Source organism: Pseudophryne corroboree, chromosome 11, assembly GCF_028390025.1.
Source record: "Pseudophryne corroboree isolate aPseCor3 chromosome 11, aPseCor3.hap2, whole genome shotgun sequence".
NCBI classification, from domain to species: Eukaryota; Metazoa; Chordata; class Amphibia; order Anura; family Myobatrachidae; genus Pseudophryne; species Pseudophryne corroboree.
In genome coordinates, this window is record NC_086454.1 from 339,973,195 (window position 1) to 339,994,909 (window position 21,715).

General features: G+C 57.1%; 1 protein-coding gene across 4 annotated transcripts in view; it reads right to left on the reverse strand.

Moving 5' to 3' along the window:
* Positions 1–21,715, reverse strand: part of FCSK (fucose kinase) — a 144,300-nt gene that overhangs the window by 20,360 nt on the left and 102,225 nt on the right. For all 4 annotated transcript variants that reach the window (XM_063945868.1, XM_063945867.1, XM_063945870.1 and 1 more), the window contains exons 7-15: positions 14,164–14,261; positions 14,006–14,086; positions 11,830–11,949; positions 10,531–10,678; positions 8,559–8,680; positions 4,386–4,487; positions 3,768–3,938; positions 3,612–3,685; positions 3,150–3,523 (exon numbers count right to left, since the gene is read on the reverse strand). In XM_063945868.1, the coding sequence (XP_063801938.1) occupies positions 3,150–3,523; positions 3,612–3,685; positions 3,768–3,938; positions 4,386–4,487; positions 8,559–8,680; positions 10,531–10,678; positions 11,830–11,949; positions 14,006–14,086; positions 14,164–14,261 (1,290 nt within the window). The remainder of the gene's footprint in view (positions 1–3,149; positions 3,524–3,611; positions 3,686–3,767; positions 3,939–4,385; positions 4,488–8,558; positions 8,681–10,530; positions 10,679–11,829; positions 11,950–14,005; positions 14,087–14,163; positions 14,262–21,715) is intronic.

Consider the following 21,715-nt stretch of genomic DNA (forward strand, 5'->3'; position numbering starts at 1 on the left):
CAAATCCTCGCCCTGTGCCCGCTCTGTACAGCTAGAGCCATCTAATCCTCACCCTGTGCCCGCTCTGTACAGCTAGAGCCATCTAATCCTCGCCCTGTGCCCGCTCTGTACAGCTAGAGCCATCTAATCCTCGCCCTGTGCCCACTCTGTACAGCTAGAGCCAACTCTAATCCTCGCCCTGTGCCCGCTCTGTACAGCTAGAGCCATCTAATTCTCACCCTGTGCCCGCTCTGTACAGCTAGAGCCATCTAATCCTCGCCCTGTGCCCGCTCTGTACAGCTAGAGCCATCTAATCCTCGCCCTGTGCCCACTCTGTACAGCTAGAGCCATCTAATCCTCGCCCTGTGCCACGCTCTGTACAGCTAGAGCCATCTAATCCTCGCCTTGTGCCCGCTCTGTACAGCTAGGGCCATCTAATCCTCACCCTATGCCCGCTCTGTACAGCTAGAGCCATCTACTCCTCGCCTTGTGCCCACTCTGTACAGCCAGAGCCATCTAATCCTCGCCTTGTGCCCGCTCTGTACAGCTAGGGCCATTTTATCCTTGCCCTGTGCCCACTCTGTACAGCCAGAGCCATCTAATCCTCACCCTGTGCCCGCTCTGTACAGCTAGAGTCCTCTAATCCTCGCCTTGTGCCCGCTCTGTACAGCTAGAGCCAACTCTAATCCTCTCCCTGTGCCCGCTCTATGCAGCTAGAGCCAACTCTAATCCTCTCCCTGTGCCCGCTCTGTACAGCTAGAGTCCTCTAATCCTCGCCCTGTGCCCGCTCTGTACAGCTAGAGTCCTCTAATCCTCGCCCTGTGCCCGCTCTGTACAGCTAGTCATCTAATCCTCGCCCTGTGCCCGCTCTGTACAGCTAGAGCCAACTCTAATCCTCGCCCTGTGCCCGCTCTGTACAGCTAGAGCCATCTAATCCTCGCCCTGTGCCCACTCTGTACAGCTAGAGCCAACTCTAATCCTCGCCCTGTGCCCGCTCTGTACAGCTAGAGCCATCTAATTCTCACCCTGTGCCCGCTCTGTACAGCTAGAGCCATCTAATCCTCGCCCTGTGCCCGCTCTGTACAGCTAGAGCCATCTAATCCTCGCCCTGTGCCCACTCTGTACAGCTAGAGCCATCTAATCCTCGCCCTGTGCCACGCTCTGTACAGCTAGAGCCATCTAATCCTCGCCTTGTGCCCGCTCTGTACAGCTAGGGCCATCTAATCCTCACCCTATGCCCGCTCTGTACAGCTAGAGCCATCTACTCCTCGCCTTGTGCCCACTCTGTACAGCCAGAGCCATCTAATCCTCGCCTTGTGCCCGCTCTGTACAGCTAGGGCCATTTTATCCTTGCCCTGTGCCCACTCTGTACAGCCAGAGCCATCTAATCCTCACCCTGTGCCCGCTCTGTACAGCTAGAGTCCTCTAATCCTCGCCTTGTGCCCGCTCTGTACAGCTAGAGCCAACTCTAATCCTCTCCCTGTGCCCGCTCTATGCAGCTAGAGCCAACTCTAATCCTCTCCCTGTGCCCGCTCTGTACAGCTAGAGTCCTCTAATCCTCGCCCTGTGCCCGCTCTGTACAGCTAGAGTCCTCTAATCCTCGCCCTGTGCCCGCTCTGTACAGCTAGAGCCATCTAATCCTCTCCCTGTGCCCACTCTGTACAGCTAGAGCCATCTAATCCTCACCCTGCGTCCGCTCTGTACAGCTAGAGCCATATAATCCTCGCCCTGTGCCCGCTCTGTACAGCTAGAGCCATATAACCCTCGCCCTGTGCCCACTCTGTACAGCTAGGGCCACCTAATCCTCGCTCTGTGCCCGCTCTGTACAGCTAGGGCCATTTTATCCTCGCCCTGTGCCCGCTCTGTACAGCTAGGGCCATTTTATCCTTGCGCTGTGCCCGCTCTGTACAGCTAGGGCCATTTTATCCTTGCGCTGTGCCCGCTCTGTACCGCTAGAGCCATCTAATCCTCGCCTTGTGCCCGCTCTATACAGCTAGGGCCATTTTATTCTCTCCCTGTACCCGCTCTGTACAGCTAGAACCATCTAATCCTCTCCCTGTGCCCACTCTGTACAGCCAGAGCCATCTAATCCTCACCCTGTGCCCGCTCTGTACAGCTAGAGCCAACTCTAATCCTCTCCCTGTGCCCGCTCTGTACAGCTAGAGCCAACTCTAATCCTCGCCCTGTGCCCACTCTGTACAGCTAGAGCCAACTCTAATCCTCTCCCTGTGCCCGCTCTGTACAGCTAGAGCCATCTAATCCTCTCCCTGTGCCCACTCTGTACAGCCAGAGCCATCTAATCCTCGCCCTGTGCCCGCTCTGTACAGCTAGTCATCTAATCCTCGCCCTGTGCCCGCTCTGTACAGCTAGAGCCAACTCTAATCCTCTCCCTGTGCCCGCTCTGTACAGTTAGAGCCAACTCTAATCCTCTCCCTGTGCCCGCTCTGTACAGCTAGAGCCAACTCTAATCCTCTCCCTGTGCCCGCTCTGTGCAGCTAGAGCCAACTCTAATCCTCTCCCTGTGCCCGCTCTGTACAGCTAGAGCCAACTCTAATCCTCTCCCTGTGCCCGCTCTGTACAGCTAGTCATCTAATCCTCGCCCTGTGCCCGCTCTGTACAGCTAGTCATCTAATCCTCGCCTTGTGCCCGCTCTGTACAGCTAGAGCCAACTCTAATCCTCTCCCTGTGCCCGCTCTGTACAGCTAGAGCCAACTCTAATCCTCTCCCTGTGCCCGCTCTGTACAGCTAGAGCCAACTCTAATCCTCTCCCTGTGCCCGCTCTGTGCAGCTAGAGCCAACTCTAATCCTCTCCCTGTGCCCGCTCTGTGCAGCTAGAGCCAACTCTAATCCTCTCCCTGTGCCCGCTCTGTACAGCTAGAGCCAACTCTAATCCTCTCCCTGTGCCCGCTCTGTACAGCCAGAGCCATCTAATCCTCGCCCTGTGCCCGCTCTGTACAGCTAGTCATCTAATCCTCGCCCTGTGCCCGCTCTGTACAGCTAGAGCCAACTCTAATCCTCTCCCTGTGCCCGCTCTGTACAGCTAGAGCCAACTCTAATCCTCGCCCTGTGCCCGCCCTGTACAGCTAGAATCATCTAATCCTCTCCCTGTGCCCCCTCTGTGCAGCTAGGGCCATCTAATCCTCGCCCTATGCCCGCGACTACGTCCTCACCATTGTCCAGTGTATCCAGCAATCTTTGGTGTTCTCCCTCCTGTACGGCCGCCCGGATGATGGGCATCAAACTTCTCTCCTCCCGGCCCAGGAGAACTTTCTGTACCTTTTTTTGGGCCTGGGTAAAGAAGATCTCTCTCCGATCCTGCAGCGCCTTCTCCTGGTCCCGGTGCTGCCGTATCTGCTGCCATGACATGCGCCAAGAGCTGCGCCACCTCTGTCGTCTGCGTTCTCGCTCTCCGCTGCCTGGACTTAGGAACCACAGAACATCCCCAACCCCCAGAGACTCACAGGGGTGAAGAATGGGGAACAGGGGGGCAGTTAGTACACTGCGCTCCCTACCTGGAGCCTCATACCCCCAGAGGTCACTCTCACTGCAGTGAAGACAACGGAATAGACTGTGAGCTGGGAAGCAGAGGACAGAATGCCAGTGATAAGTCATGGGGCACATCCCGCACTCACCAGATGCCAGTCCTGCGGAAGAATTCATCCCAGGGAAGGTTGAGGAAAGTGGGAGATCCGCCCCCTGCTGGACACTGGAGAACACAGCACACGTTTTACACCAGAGAAGGGAGAGCAGGCCGTAGCACTGCCAGGGAGCATGGGGGCAGTAGGTACCTGCAGCTCGTCGTCTGTTCCCAGAAGGCTGTACACCGTTAGGGAAAGGCTCTGCACGCGGATGGGATGCGCCTGCAGTATGACGTCACTTAGATGATGCCCACAAAGCTCTGATGCTGCCGCATGGTCCAGGCCAAGGAGAAGACACCCACTGCCCACGGTGAGGGGACCCTGGAGGTGACACCAAGTACTGACAGGTTACCATGCAGTGACAGGATCAGAGCTGGACCAAGCCCAAGAGACCGAGAGTGAGTACTGGAAGGTAAGTGACAGTGTGAGCACTAGAGGAGGTAAGTGACAGTGTATTAAATGGGTGTAAGTGACAGTGTATTGCAGGGGGTAAGTGACAGTGTATTGCAGGAGGTAAGTGACAGTGTATTGCAGGGGGTAAGTGACAGTGTATTGCAGGAGGTAAGTGACAGTGTATTGCAGGAGGTAAGTGACAGTGTATTGCAGGGGGTAAGTGACAGTGTATTGCAGGAGGTAAGTGACAGTGTATTGCAGGGGGTAGGTGACAGTGTCAGATTTAGAGGGGTAAGTGACAGTGTGAGTATTATAGGGGTAAGTGACAGAGCATTAGGGGGGTGTAAGTGACAGTGAGTGAGAATGGTAACTTACCTCTAGGCGACAGTTCTGGATGACGCTACCTGGCAACACAGACACCTCTCCGCTCAGCCAGCTATTAACCACACAGCTGCCGTCCTGGATCAGCGTTGGACACTAAATGACGACAGAGACATCCATAATTGCATCAATGTCAGAAAACAAATACAGGAACACTCGGGCCCGATGCGCGCAGCCTTACAGCTCCCTCCTCTCAGGAACACTCGGGCCTGGTGCATACAGCCTTACAGCTCCATCCTCTCAGGAACACTCAGGCCCGCTGCGCTCTGCCTTGCAGCTCCCTCCTCTCAGGAACACTCGGGCCCGGTGCACACAGCCATACAGCTCCCTCCTCTCAGGAACACTTCGGTCCAGTGCGCACAGCCTTACAGCTCCCTCATCTCAAGAACACTCGAGCCCGATGCGCGCAGCCTTACAGCTCCCTCCTCTCAGGAACACTCGAGCCCGATGCGCGCAGCCTTACAGCTCCCTCCTCTCAGGAACACTAGGGCCCGGTGCGCGCAGCCTTACAGCTCCCTCCTCTCAGGAACACTCGGGCCCGGTGCGCTCTGCCTTACAGCTCCCTCCTCTCAGGAATACTCGGGCCCGGTGCGCTCTGCCTTACAGCTCCCTCCTCTCAGGAATACTCGGGCCCGGTGCGCTCTGCCTTACAGCTCCCTCCTCTCAGTAACACTTGGGCCCGGTGCCCGCAGCCTTACAGCTCCCTCCTCTCAGGAATATTCAGGACCGGTGCGCACAGCCTTACAGCTCCCTCCTCTCAGGAACACTCGGGCCCGGTGCGCGCAGCCTTACAGCTCCCTCCTCTCAGGTACACTCGGGCCCGGTGCGCGCAGCCATACAGCTCCCTCCTCTCAGGAACACTCGGGCCCGGTGCGCGCAGCCTTACAGCTCCCTCCTCTCAGGAATACTCGGGTCCGGTGCGCACAGCCTTACAGCTCCCTCTTCTCAGGAATATTCAGGACCGGTGCGCGCAGCCTTACAGCTCCCTCCTCTCAGGGACACTCGGGACCGGTGCGCACAGCCTTACAGCTCCCTCCTCTCAGGAATATTCAGTACCGGTGCGCGCAGCCTTACAGCTCCCTCCTCTCAGGAACACTCGGGCCCGGTGCGCGCAGCCTTACAGCTCCCTCCTCTCAGGAACACTCGGGCCCGGTGCGCGCAGCCTTACAGCTCCCTCCTCTCAGGAACACTCGGGCCCTGTGTGCGCAGCCTTACAGCTCCCTCCTCTCAGGAACACTCCGGCCCGGTGCGCACAGCCTTACAGCTCCCTCCTCTCAGGAACACTCGGGCCCGGTGCGCGCAGCCTTACAGCTCCCTCCTCTCAGGAACACATGGGTCCGGTGCGCGCAGCCATACAACTCCCTCCTCTCAGGAACACTCGGGCTCGGTGCGCGCAGCCTTACAGCTCCCTCCTCTCAGGAATACTCGGGCCCGGTGCGCGCAGCCTTACAGCTCCCTCCTCTCAGGAATACTCGGGCCCGGTGCGCACAGCCTTACAGCTCCCTCTTCTCAGGAATATTCAGGACCGTGGCGCGCAGCCTTACAGCTCCCTCCTCTCAGGGACACTCGGGACCGGTGCGCACAGCCTTACAGCTCCCTCCTCTCAGGAACACTCGGGCCCGGTGCGCGCAGCCTTACAGCTCCCTCCTCTCAGGAACACACGGGTCCGGTGTGCGCAGCCATACAGCTCCCTCCTCTCAGGAACACTCGGGCCCGGTGCGCGCAGCCTTACAGCTCCCTCCTCTCGGGAATACTCGGGCCCGGTGCGCGCAGCCTTACAGCTCCCTCCTCTCAGGAATACTCGGGCCCGGTGCGCACAGCCTTACAGCTCCCTCTTCTCAGGAATATTCAGGACCGTGGCGCGCAGCCTTACAGCTCCCTCCTCTCAGGAACACTCGGGACCGGTGCGCACAGCCTTACAGCTCCCTCCTCTCAGGAATATTCAGGACCGGTGCGCGCAGCCTTACAGCTCCCTCCTCTCAGGAACACTCGGGCCCGGTGCGCACAGCCTTACAGCTCCCTCCTCTCAGGAACACTCGGGCCCGGTGCGCGCAGCCTTACAGCTCCCTCCTCTCAGGAACACACGGGTCCGGTGCGCGCAGCCATACAGCTCCCTCCTCTCAGGAACACTCGGGCCCGGTGCGCACAGCCTTACAGCTCCCTCCTCTCAGGAATATTCAGGACCGGTGCGCGCAGCCTTACAGCTCCCTCCTCTCAGGAACATTCGGGCCCGGTGCGCACAGCCTTACAGCTCCCTCCTCTCAGGAACACTCGGGCCCGGTGCGCGCAGCCTTACAGCTCCCTCCTCTCAGGAACACACGGGTCCGGTGCGCACAGCCATACAGCTCCCTCCTCTCAGGAACACTCGGGCCCGGTGCGCACAGCCTTACAGCTCCCTCCTCTCAGGAATACTCGGGCCCGGTGCACGCAGCCTTACAGCTCCCTCCTCTCAGGAATACTCGGGCCCGGTGCGCACAGCCTTACAGCTCCCTCTTCTCAGGAATATTCAGGACCGGTGCGCGCAGCCATACAGCTCCCTCCTCTCAGGAACACTCGGGCCCGGTACGCACAGCCTTACAGCTCCCTCCTCTCAGGAATATTCAGGACCGGTGCGCGCAGCCTTACAGCTCCCTCCTCTCAGGAACACTCGGGCCCGGTGCGCACAGCCTTACAGCTCCCTCCTCTCAGGAACACTCGGGCCCGGTACGCACAGCCTTACAGCTCCCTCCTCTCAGGAATATTCAGGACTGGTGCGCGCAGCCTTACAGCTCCCTCCTCTCAGGAATATTCAGGACTGGTGCGCACAGCCTTACAGCTCCCTCCTCTCAGGAACACTCGGCCCCGATGCGCACAGCCTTACAGCTCCCTCCTCTCAGGAACACTCGGGCCCGATGCGCACAGCCTTACAGCTCCCTCCTCTCAGGAACACTCGGGACCGGTGCACGCAGCCTTACAGCTCCCTCCTCTCAGGAACACTCGGCCCCGATGCGCACAGCCTTACAGCTCCCTCCTCTCAGGGACACTCGGGACCGGTGCGCACAGCCTTACAGCTCCCTCCTCTCAGGAATATTCAGGACCGGTGCACGCAGCCTTACAGCTCCCTCCTCTCAGGAACACTCGGGACCGGTGCACGCAGCCTTACAGCTCCCTCATATGGGGGCTCCTCGTCCGTGATGCTGCTAGCACTAAACATTCTAATCAGCCCACGGTGGCCTCCATCTTCCATCCTAGTCAGGACACTGATTCTGGCCTTACACTGGAATAGGAGGAGGACGGTATCAGGACATATACTGACAGGACAGACGACCTGTAGATCCTTTACAATGTCCTGCATGAAAACAGCTCATTGCCAGGCGGATTACATTTGTACTTCACCAGGCTTACACTGGGTCAGGAAAACCTATTCCTCAGAATGTGAGGGCGCATCCCAGCAGATCGGCAGCAGGTTACATGCTGAAACGTATGAGAGGACACCCTATTAGGGACAGTTTTGGGGCATCCTCAGTGTATTCAGGGTCCCAATAGGATAAATGAGAAAATATTTAATTTATTTACAATAAATTCTTATCTCCGAGTCCCGTGGCGGACACAGGACGCCCCCCCCATTGTGCTCCATGTTTGTGTTTCTGCTCTTGTTCACTGTTTTCTGTATTGGGATTGCTCATGTTCGAGAACGCCTGGGGGGCAGCTTCTGCAGGTAGATGTAAAGTGCCCAGGCTCCTGTGCCTGCCCCCTATGCCCCAGTGTATCCAGTGTCCCCCAAAGGGCTCAGAAAGAACGAGGATAGAAAGGTTTCTGGTGTATCTGGGAGGTTTCTCATGTCTTATTAATGCCAAATAGTGCATGCCTATTGCACCAGCAAAATAAATGGTAAAACCATGAGGCTACGGTGTAGATGAGGTGCGCTGGGAGCGCCGGGTGCGCTGGGAGCTGGTGTGGATCAGCATTCAGGCACAGATGCCCTGTTGGTAAGGGTGCTGTTTGTACTATGTTATGTTTTGCCACAATGGAGGTTATGTAGTAAGTTGCAAATTTAAGGAACAGACGTCTTTTTGGCAAATTTTGAATTCAAAGTAGCAATTCATCATAAGGCCAAACTGCATTACATAACCCCACACGTCTCAGACAAGTGCTACCCCCTCCCTGGGCCTTTACCCCTCAACATACCATGACAAAGGAGTGGGCGATCTTGCTAGGGTGATCTCCTTCATATGCTGCTCTCACCAGATTTTCAATGTGATCTCGAGCACAGAGAGACAGGTACTCATAGCGGCCATCAGGGACATACACTGCGTATACAAGCCACACATTAACAGGTCAGATACCCGAGTAGGAGTAAGGGGGTGGGGGTGGGGGGGGGGGGGTGGGGGGGGGGGGGGGGGGAATCGGTGGCTGGGTAGAGGTGTACGTGGGGGGCAGTGGTCGTGTAGTGGTGTACGTGGGGGGCAGTGGCTGGGTAGAGGTGTACGTGGGGGGCAGTGGCTGGGTAGAGGTGTACGTGGGGGGCAGTGGCTGGGTAGAGGTGTATGTGGGGGGCAGTGGTCGGGTAGAGGTGTAGGTGGGGGGCAGTGGTCACTTAGAGGTGTACGTGGGGGCAGTGGTCGGGTTGGGGTGGACTTGGGGCGTAGTAGTCGGATAGCAGTGTACGTGGGGGGCAGTGGTCGGGTAGAGGTGTACGTGAGGGGCAGTGGTCGGGTAGAGGTGTACGTGGGGGCAGTGGTCGGTTTGGGGTGGACTTGGGGGGCAGTAGTCGGATAGCAGTGTACGTGGGGGGCAGTGGTCGGGTAGAGGTGTACGTGGGGGGCAGTGGTCGGGTAGAGGTGTACGTGGGAGGCAGTGGATGGGTAGAGGTGTACGTGGGGGGCAGTGGTCGGGTAGAGGTGTACGTGGGGGGCAGTGGCTGGGTAGAGGTGTACGTGGGGGGCAGTGGCTGGGTAGAGGTGTACGTGGGGGGCAGTGGCTGGGTAGAGGTGTACGTGAGAGGCAGTGGTCAGGTAGTGGTGTACGTGGGGGGCAGTGGTCGTGTAGAGGTGTACGTGGGGGGCAGTGGTCAGGTAGTGGTGTACGTGGGGGGCAGTGGTCGTGTAGCGGTGTACGTGGGGGGCAGTGGTCGTGTAGAGGTGTACGTGGGGGGCAGTGGCTGGGTAGAGGTGTACGTGGGGGGCAGTGGCTGGGTAGAGGTGTACGTGAGAGGCAGTGGTCAGGTAGTGGTGTACGTGGGGGGCAGTGGTCGTGTAGAGGTGTACGTGGGGGGCAGTGGTCAGGTAGTGGTGTACTGGGGGGGCAGTAGTCGGATAGCAGTGTACGTGGGGGGCAGTGGTCGGGTAGAGGTGTACGTGGGGGGCAGTGGACGGGTAGAGGTGTACGTGGGGGGCAGTGGACGGGTAGAGGTGTACGTGGGGGGCAGTGGTTGGGTAGAGGTGTACGTGAGAGGCAGTGGTCAGGTAGTGGTGTACGTGGGGGGCAGTGGTCGTGTAGAGGTGTACGTGGGGGGCAGTGGTCAGGTAGTGGTGTACGTGGGGGGCAGTAGTCGGATAGCAGTGTACGTGGGGGGCAGTGGTCGGGTAGAGGTGTACGTGGGGGGCAGTGGACGGGTAGAGGTGTACGTGGGGGGCAGTGGCTGGGTAGAGGTGTACGTGGGGGGCAGTGGTTGGGTAGTGGTGTACGTGGGGGGCAGTGGCTGGGTAGAGGTGTACGTGGGGGCAGTGGTCAGGTAGAGGTGTACGTGGGCGCAGTGGTCAGGTAGGGGTGGACGTGGGGGGAAGTGGTTGGGTAGCAGTGTACGTTGAGGCAGTGGTCAGGTAGGGGTGGACGTGGGGGGAAGTGGTTGGGTAGAGGTGTACGTGGGGGCAGTGGTCGGGTAGGGGTGGAAGTGGGGGGCAGTGGTCAGGTAGAGGTGTACGTGGGGGCAGTGGTCGGGTAGGGGTGGAAGTGGGGGGCAGTGGTCAGGTAGAGGTGTACGTGGGGGCAGTGGTTGGGTAGCGGTGTACGTGGGGGCAGTGGTCGGGTAGGGGTGTATGTGGGGGGGCATTTAATTATCCAGTTTGCAGTTAAAAAGCAAGAAACAATATAGATACATTTACTGTAATTACACAGATGGAATGTAAGCTCTTCAGACAATGTGGGGCTGACGACTTACTCATGGTCAGAGGGAGGTCATGAAGCTCTTTCCAGAGTATGGCCCGGGCGCTTCTTGTCCTGTCACTGAGATCAGAGTCCCCACTCAGGAACCTCTCCTTACTGACATCCTGACACATGCTCATCAGGACGTCCAGGAACAGAGACACCTGGGGAAGATGAGACAATGCTCTTCCCTGAGTGTGAGCAAGAGACTGTCCCAGAGTGCTACCGAGAGACATCTGTAAGAATCCGTTCTGATTGTTTGAGGCCAGTCGTACGTGCCAGCCACCGAGATCCCGCCTGTAAGCGCCAGCCACCGAGAGTCCGCCCATAACTGCCAGCCACCGAGAGCCCACCTGTAACCGTCAGCCACCGAGACCTCGCTTGTAGCCACTAGCCACCGAGACCCCGCCTGTAACCGCCAGCCACTGAGACCCCGCCTGTAACTGCCAGCCACGAGACCCCGCCTGTAACTGCCAGCCACGAGACCCCGCCTGTAACCGCCAGCCACTGAGACCCTGCCTGTAACCGCCAGCCACCGAGACCCCGCTTGTAGCCACTAGCCACGAGAGCCCGGCTGTAACCGCCAGCCACCGAGAGCCCGCCTGTAACCACCAGCCACAGCAAGCCCGCCTGTAAGCGCCAGCCACTGAGACCCCGCCTGTAAGCGCCAGCCACTGAGACCCCGCCTGTAAGCGCCAGCCACTGAGACCCCGCCTGTAACTGCCAGCCACTGAGAGCCCGCCTGTAACCGCCAGCCACAGCGAGCCCGCCTGTAAGCGCCAGCCACTGAGATCCCGCCTGTAAGCGCCAGCCACTGAGACTCCGCCTGTAAGCGCCAGCCACTGAGACCCAGCCTGTAACTGCCAGCCACTGAGACCCTGCCTGTAACTGCCAGCCACGAGACCCCGCCTGTAACCGCCAGCCACTGAGACCCCGCCTGTAACCGCCAGCGACGAGACCCCGCCTGTATCCGCCAGCCACTGAGACCCTGCCTGTAACCGCCAGCCACGAGACCCCGCCTGTAACCGCCAGCCACCGAGAGACCACCTATAAGTGTGAGTGACTGAAAGTCCATCTGAAAGCAGGAATCTCTTTGTCTCTCAGGGGCAGATTTATTAAACTTGGTGAAGTGAAAAATTTGGAAGGAGATAAAGCACCACCCAATCAGCTCCTAACTGACATTTTTCAAACCCAGCCTGTGACATGGCAGTTAGGAGCTGATTGGCTGGTCCTTTATCACCTTCCACTTTATCACTTCACCGAGCTTAATAAATCTGCCCCTCATTACCAGTCAGAGTGGGAGCTGACTACCTACCTCAATGGGCTCCGCCCCGGAGTCGAGACCCTGGTAAGTACAGCCATCCAGTGGGGGTGAGGTGAGAGTGCTAAGGAAACGCTCTGCAGTCTCTGAGGAGAGGAAGACTATTCCCGACACCTGAGAGAGAGATAAGACAAATAGAGACGAGGGCGGCCTTAGAGCTGCGCAGCACGTCGCATTGCGTGCATGGAACTACATACGTATACAGTCGCCCACATGCAAAGCTGCATACATCTGCATCACACACCCGAAAAACACACTCGCTTCCATAGCGATCAGCGCACACTCAGCGCAGAGTATACTGCCGGACAGACGGATCCCACGGGTTACTAACCAGCTCGTAAATGCCCCAATGCCCAGATAGAGACATCACGTATGACCCAGGATGAGAGAGCAGGAGACAGCTGAGATCACAGATAGAGACATCACGTATGACCCAGGATGAGAGAGCAGGAGACAGCTGAGATCACAGATAGAGACATGTCACGTATGACCCAGGATGAGAGAGCAGGAGACAGCTGAGATCACAGATAGAGACATGTCATGTATGACCCAGGATGAGAGAGCAGGAGACAGCTGAGATCACAGATAGAGACATGTCACGTATGACCCAGGATGAGAAAGCAGGGGACAGCTGAGATGACAGAAAGAGACACATCACATATAACCCAGCACGAGAGAGCAGGAGACAGCTGAGATGACAGATAGAGACACATCACATATAACCCAGCATGAGAGAGCAGGAGACAGCTGAGATCACAGATAGAGACACGTCATGTATGACCCAGGAGGAGAGAGCAGGAGACAGCTGAGATCACAGAGACACGTCACGTATGACCCAGGATGAGAGAGCAGGAGACAGCTGAGATCACAGAGACACGTCACGTATGACCCAGGATGAGAGAGCAGGAGACAGCTGAGATCACAAAGACACGTCACATATGACCCAGGATGAGAGAGCAGGAGACAGCTGAGATCACAAAGACACGTCACATATGACCCAGGATGAGAGAGCAGGAGACAGCTGAGATGACAGATAGAGACACATCACATATAACCCAGCATGAGAGAGCAGGAGACAGCTGAGATCACAGATAGAGACACGTCACGTATGACCCAGGAGGAGAGAGCAGGAGACAGCTGAGATCACAGAGACACGTCACGTATGACCCAGGATGAGAGAGCAGGAGACAGCTGGGATCACAGAAACACGTCATGTATGACCCAGGATGAGAGAGCAGGAGACAGCTGAGATCACAGAGACACGTCACGTATGACCCAGGATGAGAGAGCAGGAGACAGCTGGGATCACAAAAACACGTCACGTATGACCCAGGATGAGAGAGCAGGAGACAGCTGGGATCACAGAAACACGTCACGTATGACCCAGGATGAGAGAGCAGGAGACAGCTGAGATCACAGATAGAGACACGTCATGTATGACCCAGGATGAGAGAGCAGAAGACAGCTGAGATCACAGAGACACGTCACGTATGACCCAGGATGAGAGAGCAGGAGACAGCTGAGATCACAAAGACACGTCACATATGACCCAGGATGAGAGAGCAGGAGACAGCTGGGATCACAAAAACACGTCACGTATGACCCAGGATGAGAGAGCAGGAGACAGCTGGGATCACAGAAACACGTCACGTATGACCCAGGATGAGAGAGCAGGAGACAGCTGAAATCACAGATAGAGACACGTCATGTATGACCCAGGAGGAGAGAGCAGGAGACAGCTGAGATTACAGAGACATGTCACGTATGACCCAGGATGAGAGAGCAGGAGACAGCTGAGATCACAGATAGAGACACGTCATGTATGACCCAGGATGAAAGAGGAGACAGCTGAGATCACAGAGACACGTCACGTATGACCCAGGATGAGAGAGCAGGAGACAGCTGAGATCATAGATGGAGACACGTCATGTATGACCCAGGATGAGAGAGCAGGAGACAGCTGAGATCACAGACACGTCACGTATGACCCAGGATGAGAGAGCAGGAGACAGCGGAGATTACAGATAGAGACACGTCATGTATGACCCAGGATGAGAGAGCAGGAGACAGCTGAGATCACAGACACGTCACGCATAACCCAGGATGAGAGAGCAGGAGACAGCTGAGATTACAGGTAGAGACACGTCACGTATGACCCAGGATGCGGTACCAGCGGAACATGTTGATCCTCAAGGATACAGTCCTGGATTCTCTGTATGGACCCACGGTACACAATGTCTCTCACGACCCCCTATAACAAAGATAAGGACACTCAGAGATCTGCTGTCACGGTCTGTAACTAACATAGTGATGGTGATCTCCACCTACCGACTCGTCTGTCAGGTACACTCCATGCTTCCTGGCATATTCTGCGGTTCCTGGCAGAGAGATGACGCGGGCTCCCCTAAACTGTGTCCAGCTAATTCCTGCACATTACACATGTTTCATTACAACAGTATAACACGTCACCATTATGCCATGAAGGACAATATGGGATCACAGGAACAGGGAGAAGACTAGTAATGTAAAATATAGGCTGCAGAGAGGCAGGAAAGTACCGCCAGCGAGGAGGGGAGATGCATGAAAGTACCGCCAGTGAGGAGGGGAGATGCAGGAAAGTACCGCCAGTGAGGAGGGGAGATGCAGGAAAGTACCGCCAGTGAGAAGGGGAGATGCAGAAAAGTACCGCCAGTGAGGAGGGAAGAGGCAGGAAAGTACCGCCAGCGAGGAGGGGAGATGCAGGAAAGTACCGCCAGTGAGGAGGGGAGATGCAGGAAAGTACCCCCAGTGAGGAGGGGAGATGCAGGAAAGTACCCCCAGTGAGGAGGGGAGATGCAGGAAAGTACCGCCAGCGAGGAGGGAAGATGCAGGAAAGTACCGCCAGTGAGGAGGGAAGATGCAGGAAAGTACCCCCAGTGAGGAGGGAAGATGCAGGAAAGGATCCCCAGTGAGGAGGGTAAGATGCAGGAAAGGATCCCCAGTGAGGAGGGAAGATGCAGGAAAGTACCGCCAGTGAGGAGGGAAGATGCAGGAAAGTACCCCCAGTGAGGAGGGAAGATGCAGGAAAGTACCCCCAGTGAGATGGGGAGATGCAGGAAAGTACCGCCAGTGAGGAGAGAAGATATAGGAAAGTACCCCCAGTGAGGAGGGGAGATGCAGGAAAGTACCGCCAGTGAGGAGGGAAGATGCAGGAAAGTACCCCCAGTGAGGAGGGAAGATGCAGGAAAGTACCCCCAGTGAGATGGGGAGATGCAGGAAAGTACCGCCAGTGAGAAGGGAAGATGCAGGAAAGTACCCCCAGTGAGGAGGGAAGATGCAGGAAAGTACCCCCAGTGAGATGGGGAGATGCAGGAAAGTACCGCCAGTGAGGAGAGAAGATGTAGGAAAGTACCCCCAGTGAGGAGGGGAGATGCAGGAAAGTACCGCCAGTGAGGAGGGAAGATGCAGGAAAGGATCCCCAGTGAGAAGGGAAGATGCAGGAAAGTACCCCCAGTGAGGAGGGGAGATGCAGGAAAGTACCGCCAGCGAGGAGGGGAGATGCAGGAAAGTACCCCCAGTGAGGAGGGGAGATGCAGGAAAGTACCCCCAGTGAGGAGGGAAGATGCAGGAAAGTACCGCCAGCGAGGAGGGAAGATGCAGGAAAGTACCCCCAGTGAGGAGGGAAGATGTAGGAAAGTACCCCCAGTGAGGAGGGAAGATGCAGGAAAGTACCCCCAGTGAGGAGGGGAGAGGCAGGAAAGTACAGCCAGCGAGGAGGGAAGATGCAGGAAAGTACCCCCAGTGAGAATGGAAGATGCAGGAAAGTACCGCCAGTGAGGAGGGAAGATGCAGGAAAGTACCGCCAGTGAGAAGGGGAGATGCAGGAAAGTACCCCCAGTGAGGAGGGAAGATGCAGGAAAGTACCGCCAGTGAGGAGGGGAGATGCAGGAAAGTACCCCCAGTGAGGAGGGGAGATGCAGGAAAGTACCCCCAGTGAGGAGGGAAGATGCAGGAAAGTACCGCCAGTGAGGAGGGAAGATGCAGGAAAGTACCCCCAGTGAGGAGGGAAGATGCAGGAAAGTACCGCCAGTGAGGAGGGGAGATGCAGGAAAGTACCCCCAGTGAGGAGGGGAGATGCAGGAAAGTACCCCCAGTGAGGAGGGAAGATGCAGGAAAGTACCGCCAGTGAGGAGGGGAGATGCAGGAAAGTACCCCCCAGTGAGGAGGGAAGATGCAGGAAAGTACCGCCAGTGAGGAGGGAAGATGCAGGAAAGTACCGCCAGCGAGGAGGGAAGATGCAGGAAAGTACCCCCAGTGAGGAGGGAAGATGCAGGAAAGTACCCCCAGTGAGGAGGGAAGATGCAGGAAAGTACCCCCAGTGAGGAGGGGAGAGGCAGGAAAGTACCGCCAGCGAGGAGGGAAGATGCAGGAAAGTACCCCCAGTGAGAAGGGAAGATGCAGGAAAGTACCGCCAGTGAGGAGGGAAGATGCAGGAAAGTACCGCCAGTGAGAAGGGGAGATGCAGGAAAGTACCCCCAGTGAGGAGGGAAGATGCAGGAAAGTACCGCCAGTGAGGAGGGAAGATGCAGGAAAGTACCGCCAGTGAGAAGGGAAGATGCAGGAAAGTACCCCCAGTGAGGAGGGAAGATGCAGGAAAGTACCGCCAGTGAGGAGGGAAGATGCAGGAAAGTACCCCCAGTGAGGAGGGGAGATGCAGGAAAGTACCCCCAGTGAGGAGGGAAGATGCAGGAAAGGATCCCCAGTGAGGAGGGAAGATGCAGGAAAGTACCCCCAGTGAGGAGGGGAGATGCAGGAAAGTACCCCCAGTGAGGAGGGGAGAGGCAGGAAAGTACCGCCAGCGAGGAGGGAAGATGCAGGAAAGTACCCCCAGTGAGGAGGGAAGATGCAGGAAAGGATCCCCAGCGAGAAGGGAAGATGCAGGAAAGTACCCCCAGCGAGGAGGGAAGATGCAGGAAAGTACCGCCAGCGAGGAGGGAAGATGCAGGAAAGTACCCCCAGCGAGGAGGGAAGATGCAGGAAAGTACCGCCAGCGAGGAGGGAGATGCAGGAAAGTACCGCCAGCGAGGAGGGAGATGCAGGAAAGTACCGCCAGTGAGGAGGGGAGATGCAGGAAAGTACCGTCAGTGAGGAGGGAAGATGCAGGAAAGTACCACCAGTGAGGAGGGAAGATGCAGGAAAGTACCCCCAGTGAGGAGGGAAGATGCAGGAAAGTACCGCCAGCGAGGAGGGAAGATGCAGGAAAGTACCCCCAGTGAGGAAAGGGAGATGCAGGAAAGTACCGTCAGTGAGGAGGGAAGATGCAGGAAAGTACCCCCAGCGAGGAGGGAAGATGCAGGAAAGTACCCCCAGTGAGGAGGGGAGATGCAGGAAAGTACCCCCAGTGAGGAGGGAAGATGCAGGAAAGTACCCCCAGTGAGGAGGGGAGATGCAGGAAAGTACCCCCAGTGAGGAGGGAAGATGCAGGAAAGTACCGCCAGGGAGAAGGGGAGATGCAGGAAAGTACCGCCAGCGAGGAGGGGAGATGCAGGAAAGTACCGCCAGTGAGAAAGGAAGATGCAGGAAAGTACCGCCAGCGAGGAGGGAGATGCAGGAAAGTACCCCCAGTGAGGAGGGAAGATGCAGGAAAGTACTCCCAGTGCGGAGGGAAGATGCAGGAAAGTACCGCCAGTGAGAAGGGAAGATGCAGGAAAGTACCCCCAGTGAGGAGGGTAAGATGCAGGAAAGGATCCCCAGTGAGGAGGGGAGATGCAGGAAAGTACCGCCAGTGAGGAGGGAAGATGCAGGAAAGTACCCCCAGTGAGGAGGGAAGATGCAGGAAAGTACCCCCAGTGAGGAGGGAAGATGCAGGAAAGTACCCCCAGTGAGGAGAGAAGATGCAGGAAAGTACCCCCAGTGAGAAGGGAAGATGCAGGAAAGTACCGCCAGTGAGGAGGGAAGATGCAGGAAAGTACCCCCAGTGAGGAGGGAAGATGCAGGAAAGTACCGCCAGCGAGGAGGGGAGATGCAGGAAAGTACCCCCAGTGAGAAGGGAAGATGCAGGAAAGTACCCCCAGTGAGGAGGGAAGATGCAGGAAAGTACCCCCAGTGAGAAGGGGAGATGCAGGAAAGTACCGCCAGTGAGGAGAGAAGATGTAGGAAAGTACCCCCAGTGAGGAGGGGAGATGCAGGAAAGTACCCCCAGTGAGGAGGGAAGATGCAGGAAAGTACCGCCAGCGAGGAGGGGAGATGCAGGAAAGTACCCCCAGTGAGGAGGGAAGATGCAGGAAAGTACCCCCAGTGAGGAGGGAAGATGCAGGAAAGTACCCCCAGTGAGGAGGGGAGAGGCAGGAAAGTACCGCCAGCGAGGAGGAAAGATGCAGGAAAGTACCGCAAGCGAGGAGGGAAGATGCAGGAAAGTACCCCCAGTGAGAAGGGAAGATGCAGGAAAGTACCCCCAGTGAGAAGGGGAGATGCAGGAAAGTACCGCCAGTGAGGAGGGGAGATGCAGGAAAGTACCCCCAGTGAGGAGGGGAGATGCAGGAAAGTACCCCCAGTGAGGAGGGGAGATGCAGGAAAGTACCGCCAGCGAGGAGGGAAGATGCAGGAAAGTACCGCCAGTGAGGAGGGAAGATGCAGGAAAGTACCCCCAGTGAGAAGGGAAGATGCAGGAAAGGATCCCCAGTGAGGAGGGTAAGATGCAGGAAAGGATCCCCAGTGAGGAGGGAAGATGCAGGAAAGTACCCCCAGTGAGGAGGGAAGATGCAGGAAAGTACCGCCAGTGAGATGGGGAGATGCAGGAAAGTACCGCCAGTGAGGAGAGAAGATGTAGGAAAGTACCCCCAGTGAGGAGGGGAGATGCAGGAAAGTACCGCCAGTGAGGAGGGAAGATGCAGGAAAGTACCCCCAGTGAGGAGGGAAGATGCAGGAAAGTACCCCCAGTGAGATGGGGAGATGCAGGAAAGTACCGCCAGTGAGAAGGGAAGATGCAGGAAAGTACCCCCAGTGAGGAGGGAAGATGCAGGAAAGTACCCCCAGTGAGATGGGGAGATGCAGGAAAGTACCGCCAGTGAGGAGAGAAGATGTAGGAAAGTACCCCCAGTGAGGAGGGGAGATGCAGGAAAGTACCGCCAGTGAGGAGAGAAGATGTAGGAAAGTACCCCCAGTGAGGAGGGAAGATGCAGGAAAGGATCCCCAGTGAGAAGGGAAGATGCAGGAAAGTACCCCCAGTGAGGAGGGGAGATGCAGGAAAGTACCGCCAGCGAGGAGGGGAGATGCAGGAAAGTACCCCCAGTGAGGAGGGGAGATGCAGGAAAGTACCCCCAGTGAGGAGGGAAGATGCAGGAAAGTACCGCCAGTGAGGAGGGGAGATGCAGGAAAGTACCGTCAGTGAGAAGGGAAGATGCAGGAAAGTACCCCCAGTGAGGAGGGAAGATGCAGGAAAGTACCGCCAGTGAGGAGGGAAGATGCAGGAAAGTACCGCCAGCGAGGAGGGAAGATGCAGGAAAGTACCCCCAGTGAGGAGGGAAGATGTAGGAAAGTACCCCCAGTGAGGAGGGAAGATGCAGGAAAGTACCGCCAGCGAGGAGGGGAGATGCAGGAAAGTACCCCCAGTGAGGAGGGGAGATGCAGGAAAGTACCGCCAGTGAGGAGGGGAGATGCAGGAAAGTACCCCCAGTGAGGAGGGGAGATGCAGGAAAGTACCGCCAGCGAGGAGGAAAGATGCAGGAAAGTACCCCCAGTGAGGAGGGAAGATGCAGGAAAGTACCGCCAGCGAGGAGGGGAGATGCAGGAAAGTACCGCCAGCGAGGAGGGAAGATGCAGGAAAGTACCCCCAGTGAGAAGGGAAGATGCAGGAAAGTACCCCCAGCGAGGAGGGGAGATGCAGGAAAGTACCGCCAGCGAGGAGGGGAGATGCAGGAAAGTACCCCCAGTGAGGAGGGGAGATGCAGGAAAGTACCGCCAGTGAGGAGGGGAGATGCAGGAAAGTACCCCCAGTGAGGAGGGGAGATGCAGGAAAGTACCCCCAGTGAGGAGGGAAGATGCAGGAAAGTACCGCCAGTGAGGAGGGGAGATGCAGGAAAGTACCGTCAGTGAGAAGGGAAGATGCAGGAAAGTACCCCCAGTGAGGAGGGAAGATGCAGGAAAGTACCGCCAGTGAGGAGGGAAGATGCAGGAAAGTACCGCCAGCGAGGAGGGAAGATGCAGGAAAGTACCCCCAGTGGGGAGGGAAGATGCAGGAAAGTACCCCCAGTGAGGAGGGGAGATGCAGGAAAGTACCCCCAGTGAGGAGGGAAGATGCAGGAAAGGATCCCCAGTGAGGAGGGAAGATGCAGGAAAGTACCGCCAGCGAGGAGGAAAGATGCAGGAAAGTACCCCCAGTGAGGAGGGAAGATGCAGGAAAGTACCGCCAGCGAGGAGGGGAGATGCAGGAAAGTACCGCCAGCGAGGAGGGAAGATGCAGGAAAGTACCCCCAGTGAGAAGGGAAGATGCAGGAAAGTACCGCCAGTGAGAAGGGGAGATGCAGGAAAGTACCCCCAGTGAGGAGGGGAGATGCAGGAAAGTACCCCCAGTGAGGAGGGAAGATGCAGGAAAGTACCCCCAGGGAGGAGGGGAGATGCAGGAAAGTACCCCCAGTGAGGAGGGAAGATGCAGGAAAGTACCGCCAGGGAGAAGGGGAGATGCAGGAAAGTACCGCCAGCGAGGAGGGGAGATGCAGGAAAGTACCGCCAGTGAGAAAGGAAGATGCAGGAAAGTACCGCCAGCGAGGAGGGAGATGCAGGAAAGTACCCCCAGTGAGGAGGGAAGATGCAGGAAAGTACCCCCAGTGAGGAGGGAAGATGCAGAAAAGTACCGCCAGTGAGAAGGGAAGATGCAGGAAAGTACCCCCAGTGAGGAGGGTAAGATGCAGGAAAGGATCCCCAGTGAGGAGGGGAGATGCAGGAAAGTACCGCCAGTGAGGAGGGAAGATGCAGGAAAGTACCCCCAGTGAGGAGGGAAGATGCAGGAAAGTACCCCCAGTGAGGAGGGAAGATGCAGGAAAGTACCCCCAGTGAGGAGAGAAGATGCAGGAAAGTACCCCCAGTGAGAAGGGAAGATGCAGGAAAGTACCCCCAGTGAGGAGGGAAGATGCAGGAAAGTACCGCCAGCGAGGAGGGGAGATGCAGGAAAGTACCCCCAGTGAGAAGGGAAGATGCAGGAAAGTACCCCCAGTGAGGAGGGAAGATGCAGGAAAGTACCCCCAGTGAGATGGGGAGATGCAGGAAAGTACCGCCAGTGAGGAGAGAAGATGTAGGAAAGTACCCCCAGTGAGGAGGGGAGATGCAGGAAAGTACCCCCAGTGAGGAGGGAAGATGCAGGAAAGTACCGCCAGCGAGGAGGGGAGATGCAGGAAAGTACCCCCAGTGAGGAGGGAAGATGCAGGAAAGTACCCCCAGTGAGGAGGGAAGATGCAGGAAAGTACCCCCAGTGAGGAGGGGAGAGGCAGGAAAGTACCGCCAGCGAGGAGGAAAGATGCAGGAAAGTACCGCAAGCGAGGAGGGAAGATGCAGGAAAGTACCCCCAGTGAGAAGGGAAGATGCAGGAAAGTACCCCCAGTGAGAAGGGGAGATGCAGGAAAGTACCGCCAGTGAGGAGGGGAGATGCAGGAAAGTACCCCCAGTGAGGAGGGGAGATGCAGGAAAGTACCCCCAGTGAGGAGGGGAGATGCAGGAAAGTACCGCCAGCGAGGAGGGAAGATGCAGGAAAGTACCGCCAGTGAGGAGGGAAGATGCAGGAAAGTACCCCCAGTGAGGAGGGAAGATGCAGGAAAGGATCCCCAGTGAGGAGGGTAAGATGCAGGAAAGGATCCCCAGTGAGGAGGGAAGATGCAGGAAAGTACCCCCAGTGAGGAGGGAAGATGCA